At 40.8% G+C, this 20,983-nt stretch overlaps 1 protein-coding gene across 1 annotated transcript in view; it reads left to right on the forward strand.

Annotated features, from left to right (window-relative positions):
* The first annotated feature begins 6,148 nt into the window (after positions 1-6,148).
* The window catches only part of LOC124777645, an 80,072-nt gene continuing 65,237 nt past the window's right edge, over positions 6,149-20,983 (forward strand). The window contains exons 1-3 of the mRNA XM_047253122.1: positions 6,149-6,455; positions 6,743-6,907; positions 11,737-11,974. Of these exons, the coding sequence (XP_047109078.1) occupies positions 6,318-6,455; positions 6,743-6,907; positions 11,737-11,974 (541 nt within the window). The 5' untranslated portion in view covers positions 6,149-6,317. The remainder of the gene's footprint in view (positions 6,456-6,742; positions 6,908-11,736; positions 11,975-20,983) is intronic.

Here is a 20,983-nt window from a genome sequence, read left to right on the forward strand (position 1 = left end):
TTCCCAGACTGTAAAGCACACAAGAAAAAATATTTACCTGTATACCACAAACAGCTCAATGCATGACCAATAAACTAGATCCAGTTACTATTTATATCAAAACAGAAATAAAGTAAAAAAACACAATCCCCATCAACGCACAAGTCGCCTTAGTGGCATCAAATCACCAGACTTGCACCCGGAAAACGGTCTACCCGCCAGGAGTCCCTAGTCACACGACATTTACATTTTTACTAAAATTGTACAACAGGCTCCCAAAGGAAATTAAAGGTATAAGTGAACTTCATTGTAACACTGTAAATGAATATTTAGAATCATTACAGATAGTTACTTAATATTCATGAGTACCCCATACATTAAGCAACATTACGTAGCAGAATTATAAATATTGTAATACTAATCAAACAAGTGGTAAAAATTGTAAGAATACATATATATGTTAATGTAATAACAAACACTGTACCAGTAATTGATGACATTTATATTGATCAACAGAAGAATAAGTATTTCAATCAACCAATCAAACCATTAACACAAAACAATGGGTTAACTCTAATGTTGAGCTTGCAAATGCATGAGTTTGCAAATGCGAACTTAATAAGTAATTAGCATAAACAGTTTCATGATTTAAACAGTGTCTCTTTTAACAGGAAACAAAGGTGTGTTAAACTATTAAAAGATTCTATCACAGAGCCCTTATTTTTTCGTGTGTGTTAATAAACTGTCATTAGGAACATTACCAGATGCTGCATTTGTTCTGAATGTATATGATACCAACATTGGAAAAAAAATCAAATAAAGTATAGCTTTAGAATGACTAGTTATTGGACTTTGCTTGCATATTAAGAAATGGTTCCAGGCCCATATTTGTTCCTGTTGTTGATGTGGTCTTCAGTCCTGAGACTGGCTTGATGCAGCTCTCCATGCTACTCTATCCTGTGCAAGCTTTTTCATCTCCCAGTACCTACTGCAACCTACATCCTTCTGAATCTGCTTAGTGAATTCATCTCTTGGTCTCCCTCTACGATTTTTACCCTCCATGCTGCCCTCCAATACTAAATTGATGATCCCTTGATGCCTCAGAATATGTCCTACCAACCGATCCCTTCTTCTAGTCAAGTTGTGCCACAAACTTCTCTTCTCCCCAAACCTATTCAATACCTCCTCATTAGTTATGTGATCTACCCATCTAATCTTCAGCATTCTTCTGTAGCACCACATTTCGAAAGCTTCTATTCTCTTCTTGTCCAAACTAGTTATCATCCATGTTTCACTTCCATACATGGCTACACTCCATACAAATACTTTCAGAAACGACTTCCCGACACTTAAATCTATACTCGATGTTAACAAATTTCTCTTCTTCAGAAACGCTTTCCTTGCCATTGCCAGTCTACATGTTATATCCTCTCTACTTCGACCATCGTCAGTTATTTTGCTCTCCAAATAGCAAAACCCCTTTACTACTGTAAGTGTCTCATTTCCTAATCTAATTCCTTAAGCATCACCCGACTTAATTCGACTACATTCCATTATCCTCGTTTTGCTTTTGTTGATGGTCATCTTATATCCTCCTTTCAAGACACTATCCATTCCGTTCAACTGCTCTTCTAAGTCCTTTGCTGTCTCTGACAGAATTACAATGTCATCGGCACACCTCAAAGTTTTTATTTATTCTCCATGGATTTTAATACCTACTCCGAATTTTTTTTTGTTTCCTGCATTGCTTGCTTAATATACAGATTGAATAGCATCGGGGAGAGGCTACAACCCTGTCTCAATCCCTTCCCAACCACTGCTTCCCTTTCATGTCCCTCCACTCTTATAACTGCCATCTGCTTTCTGTACAAATTGTAAATAGCCTTTTGATCCCTATATTTTACCCCTGCCACCTTTAGAATTTGAAAGAGAGTATTCCAGTCAACATTGTCAAAAGCTTTCTCTAAGTCTACAAATGCTAGAAATGTAGGTTTGCCTTTCCTTAATCTAGCTGCTAAGATAAGTCGTAGGGTCAGTATTGCCTCACGTGTTCCAATATTTCTACGGAATCCAAACTGATCTTCCTTGAGGTCAGCTTCTACCAGTTTTTCCATTCCTCTGTAAAGAATTCGCATTAGTATTTTGCATCCGTGACTTATTAAACTGATAGTTCGGTAATTTTCACATCTGTCACCACCTGCTTTCTTTGGGATTGGAATTATTATATTCTTCTTGAAGTCTGAGGGTATTTCACCTGTCTCATACATCTTGCTCACCAGATGGTAGAGTTTTGTCAGGACTGGCTCTCCCAAGGCCGTCAGTAGTTCTGATGGAATGTTGTCTACTCCCGGGGCCTTGTTTCGGCTCAGGTCTTTCAGTGCTCTATCAAACTCTTCACGCAGTATCGTATCTCCCATTTTACCTTCATCTACATTCTCTTCAATTTCCATAATATTGTCCTCAAGTACAACGCCCTTGTATAGACCCTCTATATGCTCCTTCCACCTTTCTGCTTTCCCTTGTTTGCTTAGAACTAGGTTTCCATCTGAGCTCTTGATATTCTCTTTTCTCTAAAAGTCTCTTTAATTTTCCTGTAGCCAGTATCTATCTTACCCATAGTGAATAAGCCTCTACATCCTTACATTTGTCCTCTAGCCATCCATGCTTAGCCATTTTGCACTTCCTGTCAATATCATTTTTGAGACGTTTGTATTCCTTTTTGCCTGCTTCATTTACTGAATTTTATATTTTCTCCTTTCATCAATTAAATTCAATATTTCTTCTATTACCCAAGGATTTCTACTAGCCCTCATTTTTTTACCTACTTGGTCCTCTGCTGCCTTCACTACTTCATCTCTCAAAGCCACCCATTCTTCTTCTACTGTATTTCCTTCCCCCATTCCTGTCATTTGCTCCCTTATGCTCTCCCTGAAATTCTGTACAACCTCTGGTTTAGTCAGTTTATCCAGGTCCCATCTCCTTAAATTCCTACCATTTTTGCAGTTTTAATCTACAGTTCATAACCAATAGATTGTGGTCAGAGTCCACATCTGCCCCTAGAAATGTCTTACAATTTAAAACCTGGTTCCTAAATCTCTGTCTTACCATTATATAATCTATCTGAAACCTGTCAGTATCTCCAGGCTTCTTCCAAGTATACAACCTTCTTTTATGATTCTTGAACCAAGTGTTAGCTATGATTAAGTTGTGCTCTGAGCAAAATTCTACCAGGTGGCTGCCTCTTTCATTTCTTAGCCCCAATCCATATTCACCTACTACATTTACTTCTCTCCCTTTTCCTACTACTGAATTCCAATCACCCATGACTATTAAATTTTCATCTCCCTTCACTATCTGAATAATTTATTTTATCTCATCATACATTTATTCAATTTATTCGTCATCTGCAGAGCTAGTTGGCATATAAACTTGTACTACTGTAGTAGGCATGGGCTTCATGTCTATCTTGGCCACAATAATTCGTTCACTATGCTGTTTGTAGTAGTTTACATGTACTCCTATTTTTTAAGTATTATTATTATACCTACTCCTGCATTACCCCTATTTGATTTTGTATTTATAACCCTATATTCACCTGACCAAAAGTCTTGTTCCTCCTGCCACCGAACTTCACTAATTCCCACTATATCTAACTTTAACCTATCCATTTCCCTTTTTAAATTTTCTAACCTACCTGCTCGATTAAGGGATCTGACATCCTACGCTCCGATCCGTAGAACGCCAGTTTTCTTTCTCCTGATAACGACGTAATCTTGAGTAGTCCCCGCCTGGAGATCCGAATGGGGACTATTTTACCTCCGGAATATTTTACCCAAGAGGACGCCATCATCATTTAACCATACAGTAAAGCTGCATGCACTCAGGAAAAATTGCGGCTGTAGTTTCCCCTTGCTTTCAGCCGTTCGCAGTACCAGCACAGCAAGTCTGTTTTGGTTAGTGTTACAAGGCCAGATCAGTCAGTCATCCAGATTGTTGTCCCTGCAACTACTGAAAAGGCTGCTGCCCCTCTTCAGGAACCACACGTTTGTCTGGCCTCTCAACAGATACCCCTCCTTGTGGTTGCACCTACGGTATGGCCATCTGTATCGCTGAGGCACGCAAGCCTCCCCACCAACGGCAAGGTCCATGGTTCATGGAGGGGTGGGGGCTTTGTCCCTATACTTTGAAAAGATATGTTCTATGCAGTTCAGCATTTGTAGGAAGTTACCTCCTACTATATATCTAAAATATGATAAGAAGATTCAAGAGACTGACTGGTTAAATTCTTGGGATTACAACTTGATGATTCAGGTGGGAGGAGCATACCACAGAAATGCTGAAATGACTAGACAAATCTGTATATTTTGAATACAGTTGTCAGACATGAGTGCTATAAAAACAAAGATACTTTCAATCCATAATGTCAATTTTTTTGTGTAACTCATCAAGCCAAGCTAATTTTTTACTATGAGGCAGAATTTCTGGCTAATACTTATTTCCTGGAGGGAAAGTGTTTAATACAACCATTAGACAGACAATTACAATACTATCCCAGCCTTCAGAACTATTAGTTCCTTCCTGGTGAGAAGAGAGAGATAGGTTGGGGAAAGCTGAAAATACTGAGCAGGTCACTCAGACCCCAAAATCAGAGGGGCCCACCTGTATTGAGGACAAGCATCTACCTTACACTGGTAGGGCTGGTCACTTGGGTCCAGGATAAGAGGGATGCGACATTGGGTTCCTCTTTTCCTGGGGTCCGATTGACTCTCACTTCTTTTTTCTGTTCCCAATCTACCCTCTCTACTCACTGAGGAACTAACTATTAGTTCAAAATGTTGTGATAGTTGTATACTTTTATGTGTGTCTACTGGTAGTACTAACATTTCTCCTGAAAGTAAGTAGGCTGCTACTGGTCAGCAATTCGGTCCCACAATTTTATAGTTTTCTCAAGTGAATTTTCCTTTCAGTACAATTAAATACATTAGCTACCAACACAAATATTATACTATTGCACATTGAAAGGTTCTTCTAGACAGAGATTCTAAGTTGATGCGATTTCACATTATATGTGAAGGTAATTTTATTACCCACGAAATTCCTCGTATTACTCAGGAAGCGGTCATTCACTTCTTTCTGTTACGTACGAAGGCTGAATGTTGGACAGTACATTTTTCCTTCTACAGTAATATTACATTTATGAATGTTGTTTTTGTTTTCAAATGTAGTACTGTAATGCGAATAAGCTGTCAGTATGCTCTATTATTTAGAGGTGTTTACTACGGATTACAACTAATTTTCATTACGTAGGAGTTTTATCTTTGTAAAGGCATTATAAGAACTTATGTAAAGGAATCGCACTAGTACTTCCTGGCGAAAAGTTATTTGTTATTTGTTCGTCTAGTTTGGAGGAACGTATGCTATGCTTTCGAATAAGTTTTGATACTGGGAAACTGAAGACTGTCAATCAGCGATGACTGTCAGGACTAAATTTCCGTGTTATATTTTCTAAGAGAAAATGTATTCTAATATTTCTATCGAGCAATTTTATATTGGTAAATTACTCAGAAATAAATTGGCCAAACTTTTAACCATTCGTTACAACGAGGTTTGGTTATTAAAGAAAAGCTGTGTGTGAGCACGAAACTGTACCTCTCTATCTGAACTCCACTATCACATTTCTTTCACCCGAAATATCCTTCCTAGGCACAACGGATAATATTTTGTCGATTTCGACTATTGACGAATTAATTTTATTACAATTAGTGCACGCCACAGTTCCTAATTTCTTATATTATCACAATTGCGTCAGTGTAGTGCATCATTTCAAAATTAATCATCGGAAATTCTTCTCTCTGTCACCAGAATTCTACGTAATTCAGTGTACTTCTTAACTTCCCGAAAGATATCAGTCGTCGACGCGTAGTAGTTCCTGAAACAATGTATTTATGTCTGCGTCACACGAAGCATTTTACTGTCAAGAGAGAAAACTTTGTGAATTTATGTTCGAAATAATTTTAAAAAATTGTTTAATATTGCTACGCATTATATTGATTTAGAAGGCTACGTTTTGACAGCCATTTCTTAGATTATAATTCTTTCCGTCACTGCTAGGAATTATTTCTCCCCATTTCAGGCCATCGGCGAACATTCAGCATCAACACTCAAAGGAAGCAGTGATATGATGTACTCCTGTTTTCCGACAATGAGTGTTGTTGGCGATAAAAAAGTTCGCAAAGGTTGTCAGCGGTAGACGAGGGAGTGGATCTTTATGTTTAAATGCAGTAACTGTGACATAATTAACCAAGATTTTATATAATTGTGAGACAATAATATTCAATATGTGCAACCTACCGCCGAAATTCTATGAACTCTGTCGTCTTTGTTTATCGTGTGATGGTGTAAAATCGTCTATTTTCGACGATGAAGGAACTCAGCGTAACTTTCCGCTGAAAATTATGACGTGTTTATCATTATTGGTTCGTATTGTAAATACCTTTGCTTACCTTACAAACAATTTACTGTGATAAGTTCGTTTTTAAGTAGGTCTTCATGGCTGTAAGAAAGATGGGTGTTGAAAGATTGTGTTTCGTGATAAGAGCATTCCGAAATGGAACGTAGTGATTGCGTTTCATATAAGTATTTGTATATTGATTTTCATTATCAGGAAAGCATTCATTTGATAATTTTGCATGTCTCTTTTTCTGAAGAAAATAAATTAATTTCTTCTTGTGTTTGATTTATTGGTGTTGTGTATTATTTGTAGGTGTCTGACAGAGATCTATTGCCACCGTCTATATGTCACCGCTGTGTGTACAAACTTGATGTACTCTATGACTTCAGGGAAGTCTCAAGAAAATCGGATGTGATCTTAAAACAGTATTTGAGCTACACAGAGCAACTTGCTCGGGCGACAGCAGTATGTAAAAGGGTACTAAAATTGTATTTTTGTGTTTAGATAAATCACTTAAGTCCAGACAACAACATAGTATATGAAATGCGTGTAATTTCTTTTCTTGTTTGCTGAAGGATGGGTTGTCAGTTGTCTATTATGGGCAAAATTCATTACGGTATTTAACTTGTCTTTGAATACACAGTATTGAATATGGATCCATTGTACAGTCAGCTTAATACAAGAGTGTTTTTTGTACACAATGAATTTTTGTGGTGAAATGTAGCTTTTAATGAAAGTTTTAATATCTTATTTTTTCTACTGTATACAATGTACTAAGCAGCTACATTGAGGCAGAGGAAGCTTATCCTGTGGAATTTTTATAATCATGGATATCTTTTATTATTACTATCAAAAGATTTATTAATGTGTTATGATTTGCCATACATTACATATTGTAAACGTGATGGCCATTGCTGTGAGTTGCGTACACAGTACTATCATAAAAGTAATATATTGTTAGGAGTAAATATTTATCAATTACATTTTCATTGTTTTTGCCATCGTGAAAGGTAATTTGGAAAGTTTGGGTATCTAAACCTCTTGAAGCCTTTACTGGGAAGCTGTTATGGCCAAGTGTGTAAGTTATTTTATAAATACAAAAGTGTGGGGTTCAGTCTGCCATCTACCTTATTGTTCCTCACATATTCATTACTTCTTTCACCTCGGGTGCTAACTTTTGTGTGGGGGGGGGAAAAGTGCCAAATTTCATCTTGGGTTTGTGGTCCAAAGTAAACTGTATTTCCTGGCTTAGCCAATTTAGTCAAAAAAACGAGTACCTCCTCCTGTAGGACTTCCAAATAAAGCACTGTGGTATGCAAATCCGCCTGGGGTTGGAGAACTACTGTATATGTTATGGGGAAGCTGTTGTGTGTATCTTGGTTAATCAGTGTTTTCACCCAAGTGTCTCATACCTGGCTCAGGAATATAAAACGATTCACAGGTAGTTGTTTACAGGATAGCAACAATCAGTCAAGTGTGTAGGGGTCAAATCTTTTATCTTATTGTCATTGGCAGTTACATTTGCTGGAAATATATTAAGAAAAAAAGGATTTGCAGGGGCCCACTTGCCAGTTTAATGCACTGTCTTCCATTGTTTTCTTTTGAAATAATGGCACAGGTAAGCCTGTAGAGAAGCAGTGTAATATAAAACAATAGCTGATATATGATTGTGTAATTAGACTTTTTACCAACAACAAGTCTGTCAAGACAAATTTGAGTGTCCTGAGGAGATAAGAGACTAGTCCGAGTTTGTAATGAAGACCTGTAGGGTGTTCTTCCCAAGTCAATTTTTAATTGGTAGTTATATGGGTTCTAACAATTGGTTGCACTGCTGATTATTCCATTGTTGTTGAGGACACAGATCTTTCTTTGCAATTTTTTATTGGTCAAATGTGTGAGTGGCATGAAAATCAGACTTATTAGAAATTACTTGATGAAGTATTGTCCGAATTTTCTAACCAATCGGAGAATGGAAAATCGACAAATGGGGCACCAGATTGACCAGCAAAAAGGTCTAGTTACGAAAAAAAGCTTGAAAGAAAGCAGCTTAATTATGAAAAAGTAATGGTTTGAGGAAAAATTTGAATAATTCATTAACAACTACCACTGTTAGCTATGTGAATGAAGTGTCGAAAAGTTCATCTTTCCAAGTCTAGCTAATTTGGTCATAAAAGGTTCCATTGACTTGATGTTTAAGTGTTGACAAATGTTCGATCAGAGTGAAAACAAGACTTACTGGTAATTACAAAGTTGATCTTTTGTTTCAAATTTTTATAGTCAAACAAAGAGTAGAAAAGGGGCTATCAAATTGACCAGACAAAATTATTTTTGCTCACTGTTTGTAAAAAGAAAAAACTTTAACCAAAGGTATAGAATAAAATTGGAATCGTCAGGGAGCAGTTGGTTTTGGTAAGCAGTTTAGCTGCTATAACGAGTGATTTGCATAGCAATAATAATTCTGTTTGTATAATATTTAATCGTGTGATACTCTATACAAATCACATCTTAACATACAAAATGTTTTATAGCTTGACTTCACATAGCAATAGTATATCAAGGCCACACAATGGCATACTATAGGGTCTGCATGATCCACCACACAAATCTCCTCTAGTACTCTTTAAAATTCAAAATTAACATTGAACTTTAAATTCTTAATTGGCTCTTCATTTGCTGTACATGATTTTGAGCATCATTAAAAGGCACATCAAATGTTTCTCTAATCTCTTTTATTTATTACATTTAGACAAATTATTTCGCATACCAGTTGACTGTTTTAATTTTTTTCCCCCAATTCTTCAAAATTTTATTCACATTAAGCTGCCCCTTGGGATAATCAGAGATATGAACGTGTATTGCCAAAACAGTGCATGTACATTTACTTTGAGCAGGAAATGTGATCTCTGCAAACTGCAGCATATGTTGATGGGAACGCTAGGATAATTATTTTCTGTTTTAAGTGTTTCTGTAAACAGTTAAACAGGGTGAACGCAGACCTCAGCAAAGAAATTTCGGATGTTGTTCACAGAATATTTTGCACTGGGAACCTATGATCTCTGGTAGGTGGTTATATAGGAATTGCTCTTGGTATGATTTCTTACCCTCATTAAATCTTTGTATCTGTATTACACTGAAGATAGGTGCACAACAGTGCAATTGCTGAAAGTATGCAGTTTGTCTGGCTTGGAAACAACACTATTCCATTTGCTCATGGTACTTCTACTGGAGATAACCCACTTCATTCTTCACTCTCTGTCTTGCATTATGTGCCTCTTGGTTCTGGTTTGTATTTGCTTTTACAGCATGTTAGTTGTTAATGACAGTGACACACAGCAATATGAATAGGTTTACAGGTGAAGAATTGGCCAATATGCACCTTTGTATAGGTTCACGGACTGTCTCATTGACACTGAACTGAATTTTGCCTATTACAGTGACAACTGCACCACAGTAATTTTGTATCTGTACAGCACTGTTATGTTTTGTACATTTCGTTGTTGCATAGCACATATTTTTTTCGCTGTTATGGAGATATTTTCACAGACACAAAGGTATTTGATGTAACAAATAGAATAAATCATAATTGCATTCTTGTTCTGTAATGAGCCGTTGGAGACCACAGATCCCTTGCATAAAAATATTCAGAAAATAACCTTGAACAACCTTGGCAATTTTCTTGATCATGCTTGTGTTCATCCTATATAGAAATTTCACCACCTGATCGGTACTGGCTACCCATAATAGCTCTTAGTAATCAGTAAGATTATACAAATTTGTTTGGATTGCATATAAAAGAACCAGTTCTTGTGGAATTGTTCTTCATTGTTCAGTGGATGATGGAAAAACACAGTTAAGTGGGAATGAGCTTTCAGAGTGAAATATACTGAAGTTACGTTCTTGACCATGTGATTAGTATGCCTATTCCATTTTCATGTCTAGTAATTTCATGACAGGCAGTGTAATTGAGTTTGTACCATTTAGTATCAGTTGCAGGGAGTTGAGTTGCCGGTCTCTAAATGTCTTAGATTTGTTTTGAAAGATTTAATTTGTTTTTCAGTGTTCCATTTGTCCTTTCCTTTGTTTTAGTTGCATTATAGATTTGGGGCCCCATGAACAGGAAGCTTGTATTTTTGACAGGTATTGACCCTCTTTGCCTAGTTATTTGACACTTATTACTTCTGTAGACCTTTCATAATGTTTCAGTTGTAGAACTCTACTAAATATTTAGCTTAGTTTAGTGTTAGCCCCCTACATTTTTGGACACGTTTTAATTTCTTCATGGTGCAGGTTATTTATGAAGGTTTACTGAATGAATGCATTTGTAAGGTTCCAGAAAATCTCTGCAGTATGTGGTAAATTATACAGCTAAATCTGAACAATATTTCATTGAAAAGCCTAAATATTGCTTTCTGTGTAGGGTAACCATTACATAATTTGTATTCTGTAGGAGTTTGCAATTCCTTTTCATGTAAATTGCTCACAAAAACTACTTTTGGAAAAAAAAAAAAAAAAAAAAAAAATCTTTTGCCTTCCTCAGGGGGGGAAAGTATGTATTATATGGTAAGTTCACATTTCAGGTATAATTTATATGAATCACTGCAGCTGCAACAAGTTTTCTTTTAATAAGTACGTACCCCATCATGGCTAGAAATGTGACATTTTACCTGAATTTTTAGAAACGAATTTGATTCCGAGCTACACGCAAAATGGGTACTACAGATAAGTAGCTGACGATCCTACAACACAATCCTACTGAGAAGTATTAGTCGACTCCTGTATTATTGCATCTGGAAGGAGGGTGATTCCAGGCTTATCATGAGTTTTTGTCATGATATTTCACGAGAACATGCTGAACCACCAATAGTGCACACCAGGTGTCCCGAAAGCATTCAAAGTGTGATGTGTTTTCCTTAATCACCTCTGTATTTGTTTACTGTAATGGCACTGCATGTTTCTGATAATGACCATGGGAGGCCAAGTGCAATAATACCATGGTGGAGTAATAACTTCAGCTATATTAGATTGTGCATTATTTGTAACTTTGTCAGATTAAAATGTGACGTTTTGTTTCGGAGTTACTTAGTATTAATTGTTAGTATTTGAATTTAATTTCTAAATTTCCCAAATTCTGTTATCCATATAGTTGTCTGTTTTATGTTAACATATATCCTTCACCAGAAACTCAGAGTTATTAATATGTGTGTCTAATTGTTGAGAGTTTATTTATCGAGTACTAAAATGTGCAGAATTATGATAACTTCATATTAATACTAAAAATGTGTAATTCTTGAATTACTGTTTTGCAGCAGGAAAAGAGAGTGGCCTCGCCTATCAATTGCAGCATGCAAAATGAAAATAATGTGGCTGAAGATTCATTGCCCCAAAATGAACAGAGAAGTGATTTGGATAAAACGAGCACACCCTCGCCATTGGAATTACGAATAAAGAATGAGATTAGAAATGACACAGGAGATGATGCAGACACTGGCAGTGAATCTGAGAAGTCATTGAGGTTTAACGGAACTGCTCATGGCTCAGAGTATGGTAAGAAACTGAAATGCATTTTTATGTTTATTTATGAATATCTACAAAACACTTGAGACCTTACAAATTCATTACTACTCTTTTCTAACTGCATGTTTTCATCAGTAAAGTGTCTGTCCAGGACAGTCCTTATTTTTGGCATGTAGTAATTCCATGGATGCATGTTGATTGCTAAAAACTTTATTTATGACATGTTTCGATTCATCATCATCAAGTAACTGTGGCAAAATTTACACAAAATACAAATTAGAAAAGCTAGTATATAATAATAAGGCCAAAGTTACAACAGTAACAGAAGTACATATGAGGTAGAAGTACTTAAAATATGCTTAGGAGGCTCATGTAAGTGAGCAATACAAGAAAACATGCTATCTCATACACAATTGCCATTAAGTGATATTTGCAAAAGATGTTATTTTGAGACTTTGGATGCCAGACTGAAGATAGCAGTCTCGAGGACCATAATATATCACCTTCGTGCCAGATGGCATTGATTTCAAAGATCAAGACAAATCAAGACATAGGTTCTATAATATGCAAAACAGCATAAATATTCCTACCACACTACATCTTTTCTTTTTCTACATGCAATAAGCATCATATTGTCATCAAAAAATAAAACAGAACACGTTATGAGTCAAAACCATCACAGAACACATACAAAGATTGCACAACACACAAGGCAACTAGGCACATTGAGAGGGAAAGCAACACAAAGGCCGCTGTTATAAAGGAAGACATTAAAAAAAATTTTAATTACAATGTTCCAGTCAAGCAAGCTGCAGGCTATTGAGACCACAGATGGGTCATGTCAAAAAATAGAACCTATCACAAATAGCAAATTTTCTCGACATGTCAGCGTGGACTAGGGCTGGATAGGAACAAGGGGGAGTGGCTGTGGGAAGGGATGGGCACCAAGGGCAGGGTACGTATCAGATGGAGACAGATGTTGAATTACTTGGAGGGGGGAGGGGGACATGGTGGAGGTGTGTAGAAAAATAGTAGTTGGTGGGGAGGGGTGAAGAACCAAGGAACTGGACAGAACGGTAGCATGAAGAGATGGAGGGGAAAAAGGAGTATTGATAATTACTTCAGATGATGATTATATTTCTAAAACAGTGTATTTTTTCTATGAAATAGGATATAGAAAGGTTGGATGTGACCCAGCAAAAATTTTCAAGAGAATTAAAAAAAAAATCTTCAATCAGTGTAATTTCTTATTCTCGACATGTGATAAGAAACGTGTCGTCATGGTGAATTCCAAAATACATAGATTAAGATCTCAAATAAAGATACAAGAACGGAGTTACCCGGTATGTCCGATAGTGAACAATTGTTAGTCTGAATTGTAAAATCAATTGTTTCCTTGATAATATACTCAAAGAGCATTATGCTGTCACAATAGTGTATGATTTTTTTTAAAAAAATCATATGACCTGGTGGAGAAATTAATTACATGATGATGATGATGATGATGACTCAAAACACATCGCAAATAAAGTTTTAGTGATCAAGACATTTCCATGGAATTACTATGTGCCAAGTCTGGATGGTTGCATGCCTTGCAAATTGGAGACTTCATCAGTCAAATGGAAAAAAGTCCTTATTTTTAAGAAATTGCCATAGTGTGTCCTTAAACGTTGGTGAGGATAGTAAAACCTTAGACCACATAGAATGCTTTCTGTCAGAACACTTCATTAATTTCCGCAGCGTTATTTCACCTACAGTGTGTTTTGATGAATATCATTACATTCTGTTCTCCTGAGAAAGTAAGTTGTTTCGGGCCCAGAGTTAAGTAAACAATAAAAATTTTACTGGAAACTTAATGTCATGGTCCCATGGAAGGAGATCAATAAACTGGAAAACTACGTTTGATCCGACCACAGGAAACTTAAAGCAACCCCAAAAAGGTGAGGGTCAGAAAAGCCTGTAATAAAACCCCAGCGAGACACAGCGGGATAACTAAATAAATTACATGGAGAAAATAGTAAATATGCTGTTAAAATAACCGTGGCTGGATGACGACTTAGAAATAATACATGACCCAGCACTTTTGTGACACATTAAGATCACACACCAAGTGTTTTGGGAAGAATTCCGTATGTCACACAAAATTTTAAGAAATGAACAATACTCGCCTCGTTATCACTTAAAATAGATGGAAGATCCTGTGAGAAACCCAGTTCAACCCTCAGGTTGTCATATAAAACACACTCAGTTAAAAGATGTCGTACTGACACCTTTGTCGCACACCTTTGACATACTGGGGCTCCTCCTGATGTAAGAGGAAGCCATGTGTCAATGGACAATGTCCCACTCTAAGCTGAGTAAGGGCTACTTCTCCACACTCTCGTGAGTGGAAGGAGGTGATCCATGGTTGCACTGAAGTTTTGATGTAATGTAGTTTATTGTTCCTCACTTCCAGCCACGGGGCTCCCACCAACATACGGCCTTCCTAGTCACAAATGACGTGACAGCCCGCAGAGGGACTGAACAGCGGGCAGGAAGAGGAGGAATGGAGCAAGCCTCCTTAGCAGCAGCAGCAGCAGCAGCAGCAGCATCAGCGAGTTCGTTTACCTGGATGTCTGTGTGCCCTGGAACCCAGCAAAAAATGGCTTTCTTGTTTTGCCTTTCCAAGAGAAGGAGAGCGTCTTGCACTTGTTGCACCATCCGATCTGCTAGGGGTTAGAATAGGACCGAGGTATTCCTGCCTGTCATAAGAGGCGACCAAAAGGAGTCTCACACTTTTCTGCTCTATGAGTTTAGGTCCCATCAGTGGTTTGACCTGCCATTTTCAAAATTCTACAGAAGTGCAGGCCATGTGGGGAAGGACACCTTATGTAGTCCAAGAGTGCCTTAAATTCGATCTCCTGAATCCCTTGTCATGGCTTTGCATCTCCACCTGCGATTCAACTATTTTGGTGAGGACACTTTCCGGGGTATGTCATCTTCTTCCATTGTCTCCTGTTCTCTTTCGCTCCCCATGACAATATAGGATTTCTCTGCACCCAATATGTAGCACGGTGTCCAGTCCGTTGTGGTGGTTCCCATTTGGTGGCAGCCTCCTGACAACACAGGGATCGCACTGCTGATGCCTGAGCTGTAAACTCCCCACGTATCCCAAGGAGTAGATGCCTGTCTTCGTGGGGCATCAGGACTCCCGGCAACGGCCATCATGCCAGTTGGCGTTTGCTGTGGCTGGGTGGTTCCCATGGGGAAAGCCCCTCACAGGAGTGGGTGGCGTCAGAGCGGATAACCTGCAATGAAGTGGACTGAGTCATCTCTTGCTGGTGACCGTACGGCACCAGCAGTCTCTAAGAAGGGCAAGATAGAATACAATGCCAACAGGTATGACCCGAAATTGTTTCCCTCCCTCGCTACACCATGGGAGGAACGTAGAGCTACAGAATGGAGAGAGCCATATCCGCCGTGGTTTTTAATCTGTATTTTTTTACCTGTGAAGCCTCAGTTTTTCGTTAAACACCTTGGGGATAAGTTTGGAGAAGTGACAGCGCTATCAAAGGTGTGAAATGGCGCAGTCTTGATTCAGACAACATCCCCAGCCCATTCCCGAGCCTTACTCACTTGTGACAAGCTAGGTGATATTCCTGTTTCCGTCACTCCCCATAAAAGCCTCAACATGGTCCAGGGGATTATTATCCATCATGACCTCCTCTTGCAGTCTGACGACGAGCTTCGCACAATTTAGAACGGTGGGGTGTTCATTCCATCCGGCGCATTTACAGGGGACCCAAAGACAACAGTGTTGCTACCGATGCCTTCATCTTGGCCTTTGAGGGTGATTCATTGCGTGAAAAGCTCAAGGTGATGGTTTACCGCTGTGACGTTAAACCATATGTCTCTCCCTATATGCGGTGCTTTAAGTGCTGGAAGTTCAGGCACATGTTTTTCTGCTGAACTTCCAGTGCCCCATGTCGAGACTGCCTACATCCACTGCACCCAGATATTCCATGTGTGCCACCTTCCACTTGCATCAACTGTGCAGAGCACCACTCCCTGTGCTCGTCAGACTGCCCGGTACTCCAAAAGGAATGGAAAATCGTGGAGTACAAGACCGTGGTACGGTTGACTTACACGGAGGCTAAATGTAAATTCGAAAGATTACACCCCATTTGGTTGACGTCAACATACGCTGTAGCTACATCACCATTGCTGTCCCAAGTGCCAGTGGTTCCTCAATCTGTGCCACGAACAGTGGGCCATCCGGGCCACCAGAATACATCCAACCCCTTGGTGGTAGGGGGCAAATCTTCCTTCATTGCTCCCAAAGCACCTACTTCGGGAGCAAGACCCCCCCCCCCCCCAAATGCAGGGGACATCGGTCCCCTCCCCCATGCTGAAGAAGCAACAGCCTCCTCCAGCTCCTCTCATGCAGAAGAGGTCCCTTGGAGGCCCTCTCTCCCAAGGTCTACATTAATGCCATGGCGGACACTTGCCAGTGGCTCAAGGAGCCAAAAGCTGCTAGACGAATAGTTTCACAGTCTTCCTCCGTGCTGAAGCTTCTTTGGAGAAATCTTCCCAGCAAGCCCCTAAAGCCCCTAAAGAGAAGTGAGAGAGCAAGCAAACTAAGAAGTCTGCTAAGAAACAGGACCCTCTGGTGGCCCCAACGTCACCACTCCCGATCAATTCTGCTTCTGAGGATGCAGTGGGAGATCTTAGTGTCTCCTGTGGACCTGGATCTCACTGATGCCTCATCCACCATAGAAATGGGTACAAATACTCAGTCGGAGGCAGCAGGTGACCTGAGGCATAACCTGTCTCTTTGCGCACTTCATGCCTTCCCAAACTCGCAATAACTACATCCTCCAGTGGAATTGTAGTGGTTTTATCCACCACCTGGCTGAACTATGGCAACTATTAAGCTTTACACCTGCTTCCTGCAATGCCCTCCAGGAAACCTGGTTCCCGGAAATGCGACCCCTGCCCTCCGCGGCTATAAGGGATATTACGGGAACCATAGCAACTATAATAGAGTGTCAGATGCAGTTTACGTCTATGTCCTGAACTCAGTATGCAGTGAACCTCTGCCCTTTCAAACCCCTCTTGAAGTTGTTGCTGTCAGGATAAGGATGACGCAGGAAATAACTGTCTGAAACGTATATATTCCTCCAGATGGTACAGTACCCCTGAACGCATTGGCTGCACTGATCGATCAACTCACTAAACCTTTCCTACTTTGGGAGATTTTAACGCTCGTAACCCCTTGTGGGGTGGCACAGTTCTTACTGGCTGAGGCAGAGGTGTTGAAAATTTACTTTCCCAACTTGACCTCTGTCTCTCAAATACTGGGGCCGCTACACATTTCAGTGTGGCACATGGCACATATTCGGCCATTGATCTCTTGGTTTGCAGCCCATCTATCCACTGGAGAGCACATGACGACCTGTGTGGTAGTGACCACTTCGCCATCTTCCTGTCAGTGCCCCGGCGTCAGGCCCACAGATGCCTGCCCAGATGAGCTTTAAACAAGGCAGACTGGGTAGACTTCACCTGTGCTGTCACTGTTGAACCTCCCCCGCGTGGTACCATCGATGTTGTAATTGAGCAGGTCACTACAACGATAATTTCTGCGGCGGAAAATGCGATCCCTCGTTCTCTCGGGTGCCACTGGCGAAAGACAGCACCTTGGTGGTCGCCGGAAGTCGCTGAGGCAATTAAAGAGCGTCGGCAAACTCTACAATGAAATAAGCAGCACCCTTTCCTAGAGCACCTAATAGCTTTTTAGCAGCTCCATTCCCACATTCGCCAGCTTATAAAATTACAGAAACGAGTGTTGGAAGAGGCATGTGTCGACCATTGGGTGCCATATCTCACCTTCCCAATTCTGGGCAAAGATCAAACGAGTTCTTGGGTACCAGACCTCAACAGGTGTTCCCGGTGTTAACATAAATGGCGTGTTATCTTCCGACACAGATGCGATTGCCGAGCACTTTGCTGAGCACTATTCTCGCACCTCTGCGTCGGAGAATAACCCCCCCCCCCCCCCCCCCCCCCCCCCTTCCCAGCCTTTCACACTGTCAGATGGCAGATGGAAGAGAAAGTCCTCTCGTCCACTACATGCCACAGTGAATCCTATAACGCCCCATTTACAGAGTGGGAGCTCCTCAGTACCCATGCACATTGGCCCGACACAGCTCCTGGGCCCAATCGAATCCACAGTCAGATGATTAAACGTCTCTCGTCTGACTACAAGTGGCATCTCCTTGTGATTTTCACCGGATCTGGCGCGATGGCGTCATTCCATCGCACTGGTGGGAGAGCACCATCATACCAGTGATCAAACCTGGCAAAAATCCACTTGATGTGGAGCTATCGGCCCATCAGCCTCACCAACATTCTTTGTAAGCTGCTGGAATGTATGGTGTGTCGGCAGTTGGGTTGGGTCCTTGAGTCACGTGGTCTACTGGCTCCTTGCCAGGGCTGCTTCCACCTGGGTCACTCTACTACTGATAATCTTGTGTCCCTTGAGTCTGCCATCCTAACAGCCTTTTCCAGACACCAACACTTGTTGCCATCTTTTTTGTTTTACGAAAAGCGTATGACGCCACCTGGCGACATCATATCCTTGGCACATTATACGAGTGGGGTATCAGAGGCCTGTTCTCGATTTTTATCCAGAATTTATTGTCGCTTCGTACTTTCCATGTCAAAGTTGGTGCCTCCCATAGTTCCCCTCATATCCAGGAGAATGGGGTCCCGCAGGGCTGTGTATTGAGTGTCTCTCTATTTCTAGTGGCCATTAATGGTTTAGCAAACCAGTGGCTGCAGGGCCATCCATCTCACCCTCTCTGTATTCAGACGACTTTTGCATTTCGTACTGCTCCACCTGTACTGGTGTTGCTGAGCGGCGCCTACAGGGAGCCATCCACAAGGCGCAGTCATGGGCTCTAGCCCACGGCTTTCAGTTTTCGGCCGCAGAGTCGTGTGTTATGCACTTCTGTCAGCATCGTACTGTTCTTCCGGAACCAGAACTTTACCTTACTGATGATCCCCTCACTGTAGCGCAGATGTATTGATTTTTACGATTGTTTTTCAACGCCCGATTGAGTTGGCTTCCTCACTTTCATTAGCTTAAGTGGAAGTGCTGGCAGCACCTCAGTGCCCTCCGGTGCCTGAGCAACACCAACTGGGGTGCAGATTGCTCTATGCTGCTGCAGCTATACAGAGCCCTTGTTCATTCCCACCTTGGCTATGGGAGTCTGGTTTATGGCTCGATGGCGCTCTCAGCAGTGTGTTCACTGCAGAGCTGGTGGCTATATCTCGTGCTCTTGAGCACATCCATTCATGCCCTGGGGAGTCGTTTCTTCTGTGTACTGACTCTGTGAACAGCCTACAAGCTATCGACCAGTGCTACTCTCGTCATCCTTTATTAGCGACCATCTAGGAGTCAACCTCTGCCCTGGAATGGTTCAGTTGTTCCGTGGTGTTTGTGTGGACCCCAGGACACGTCGGAATCCCAGGCAATGAACTTGCTGTCAGGCTGGCCAAACAGGCTACACAGAAACCACTTATGGAGATCGGCATTCCAATAACTGACCTGTGTTTGTTTATATGTCGCCAGGTTTTTCGGCTTTGGGAAATGGACTCGCATAGTCTCAGTACGCACAACAAACTGCATGCGATTAAGGAGACTAAAAATGTGTCCATGCGGGCCTCTCGCAGGGGTTCTGTGGTTCTCTGCCAGCTCCGCATTGGCCACGTTTGGGCAACCCATGGCTATTTCCTGCGCCATGAAGACCTGCCTCAGTGTTGATTGTTGATGCGGTGCCCGGTTGACAGCGGCCCATATACTGGTGCACTGTCCCACTTTAAATGGCCTGCGATGAAATCTCCGGTTACCAGACTCTTTGCTGTCTGACAATGCCTCATCGGCCGATTTAGTTTACATTTTATTCGTGAGGGTGGGTTTTATCATTTGATCTAAATTTTAGCACATGTCCTTTGTCCCTATATGGACTCTCCACCCTAGTGCTTTTAGGGTGGAGGTTTTAATGTGTTGCAGAGTGACTGGCTTGTCCTTTTTATTCTCATGGTCAGCCAACCACGGTAATCTGTTTTGTTGCTTTAATCTCTTCTACCTGTTTCTTGCGTATCTTTGGTTTTCTTCTCCCCTTTTCTCCATTTAAGTGTTTGTTGCCCTTTCATCATTCTTGTGGTTTTTCGTTTGTCTCTATTTTGTGTTGTCAGTCTTGCATGATTTACTCTCACCCTCGTGGCATTGTTTTATTCGGAACAAGGGACCGATGACCTAGCAGTTTGGTCCCTTCCCCCCTCTTTTAAATCAACCAATCTGCTGGGTACATCTGTCAAAAGTGAGAAGGGCACTTTGAGAATCGGAGCAGATGATAAATTTTTTGTCACAACGCGATCTTATCTGCTCCATTGCCTTCAGGATAGCAAACAGTTCTGCGTAATAAACTGAAAATTGCTCTTGGAGCCCTATTTGGAGGACAATGTTGGGAACAAGATGGAACAACTAAAAACATCTCCCTGCTTAAACCATCTGTGTTGACGGTAATAAAATCTGGTTGGCTACGTAAAATGCTTCTTGTAAGCAGTCAGTTCTAAAAGCAATCTGGGCCTTTGTAGTAGCCAGGGGGAGACCCTACTCCACCCCTGGCTTTGGACCTGAATGCCCCCCACCTGTAATAACTCATGGCTCTCCTGTGCACGGATCCCAAATGACCGTGTTGCTTGTGACTGATGATGATTGTACAGCCATTCCAGTGGCAGCTGAACAATGTAACTGGATGCTGGCGATGTAGGAACGGGCAATGCCTTATATGCTTGGCGTACCACGAGAAGACATCGTCGAATAGACGGCGGAGGCTCACCAGCCTCCGCGCACTAACTAACAGGGCTCGTGCGTTAGGCCCCTGTTGACAGTCTTAATATCCTTGTGTGGTGAACTGCATCCAGCACTTTAAGGTATTAAGGCCTTGCTGGCCCATAAATCTGACATCCGTATTCAAGGCACACAAAGGCCTT

The sequence above is a fragment of the Schistocerca piceifrons genome, chromosome 2, assembly GCF_021461385.2.
Source record: "Schistocerca piceifrons isolate TAMUIC-IGC-003096 chromosome 2, iqSchPice1.1, whole genome shotgun sequence".
NCBI lineage: Eukaryota > Metazoa > Arthropoda > Insecta > Orthoptera > Acrididae > Schistocerca > Schistocerca piceifrons.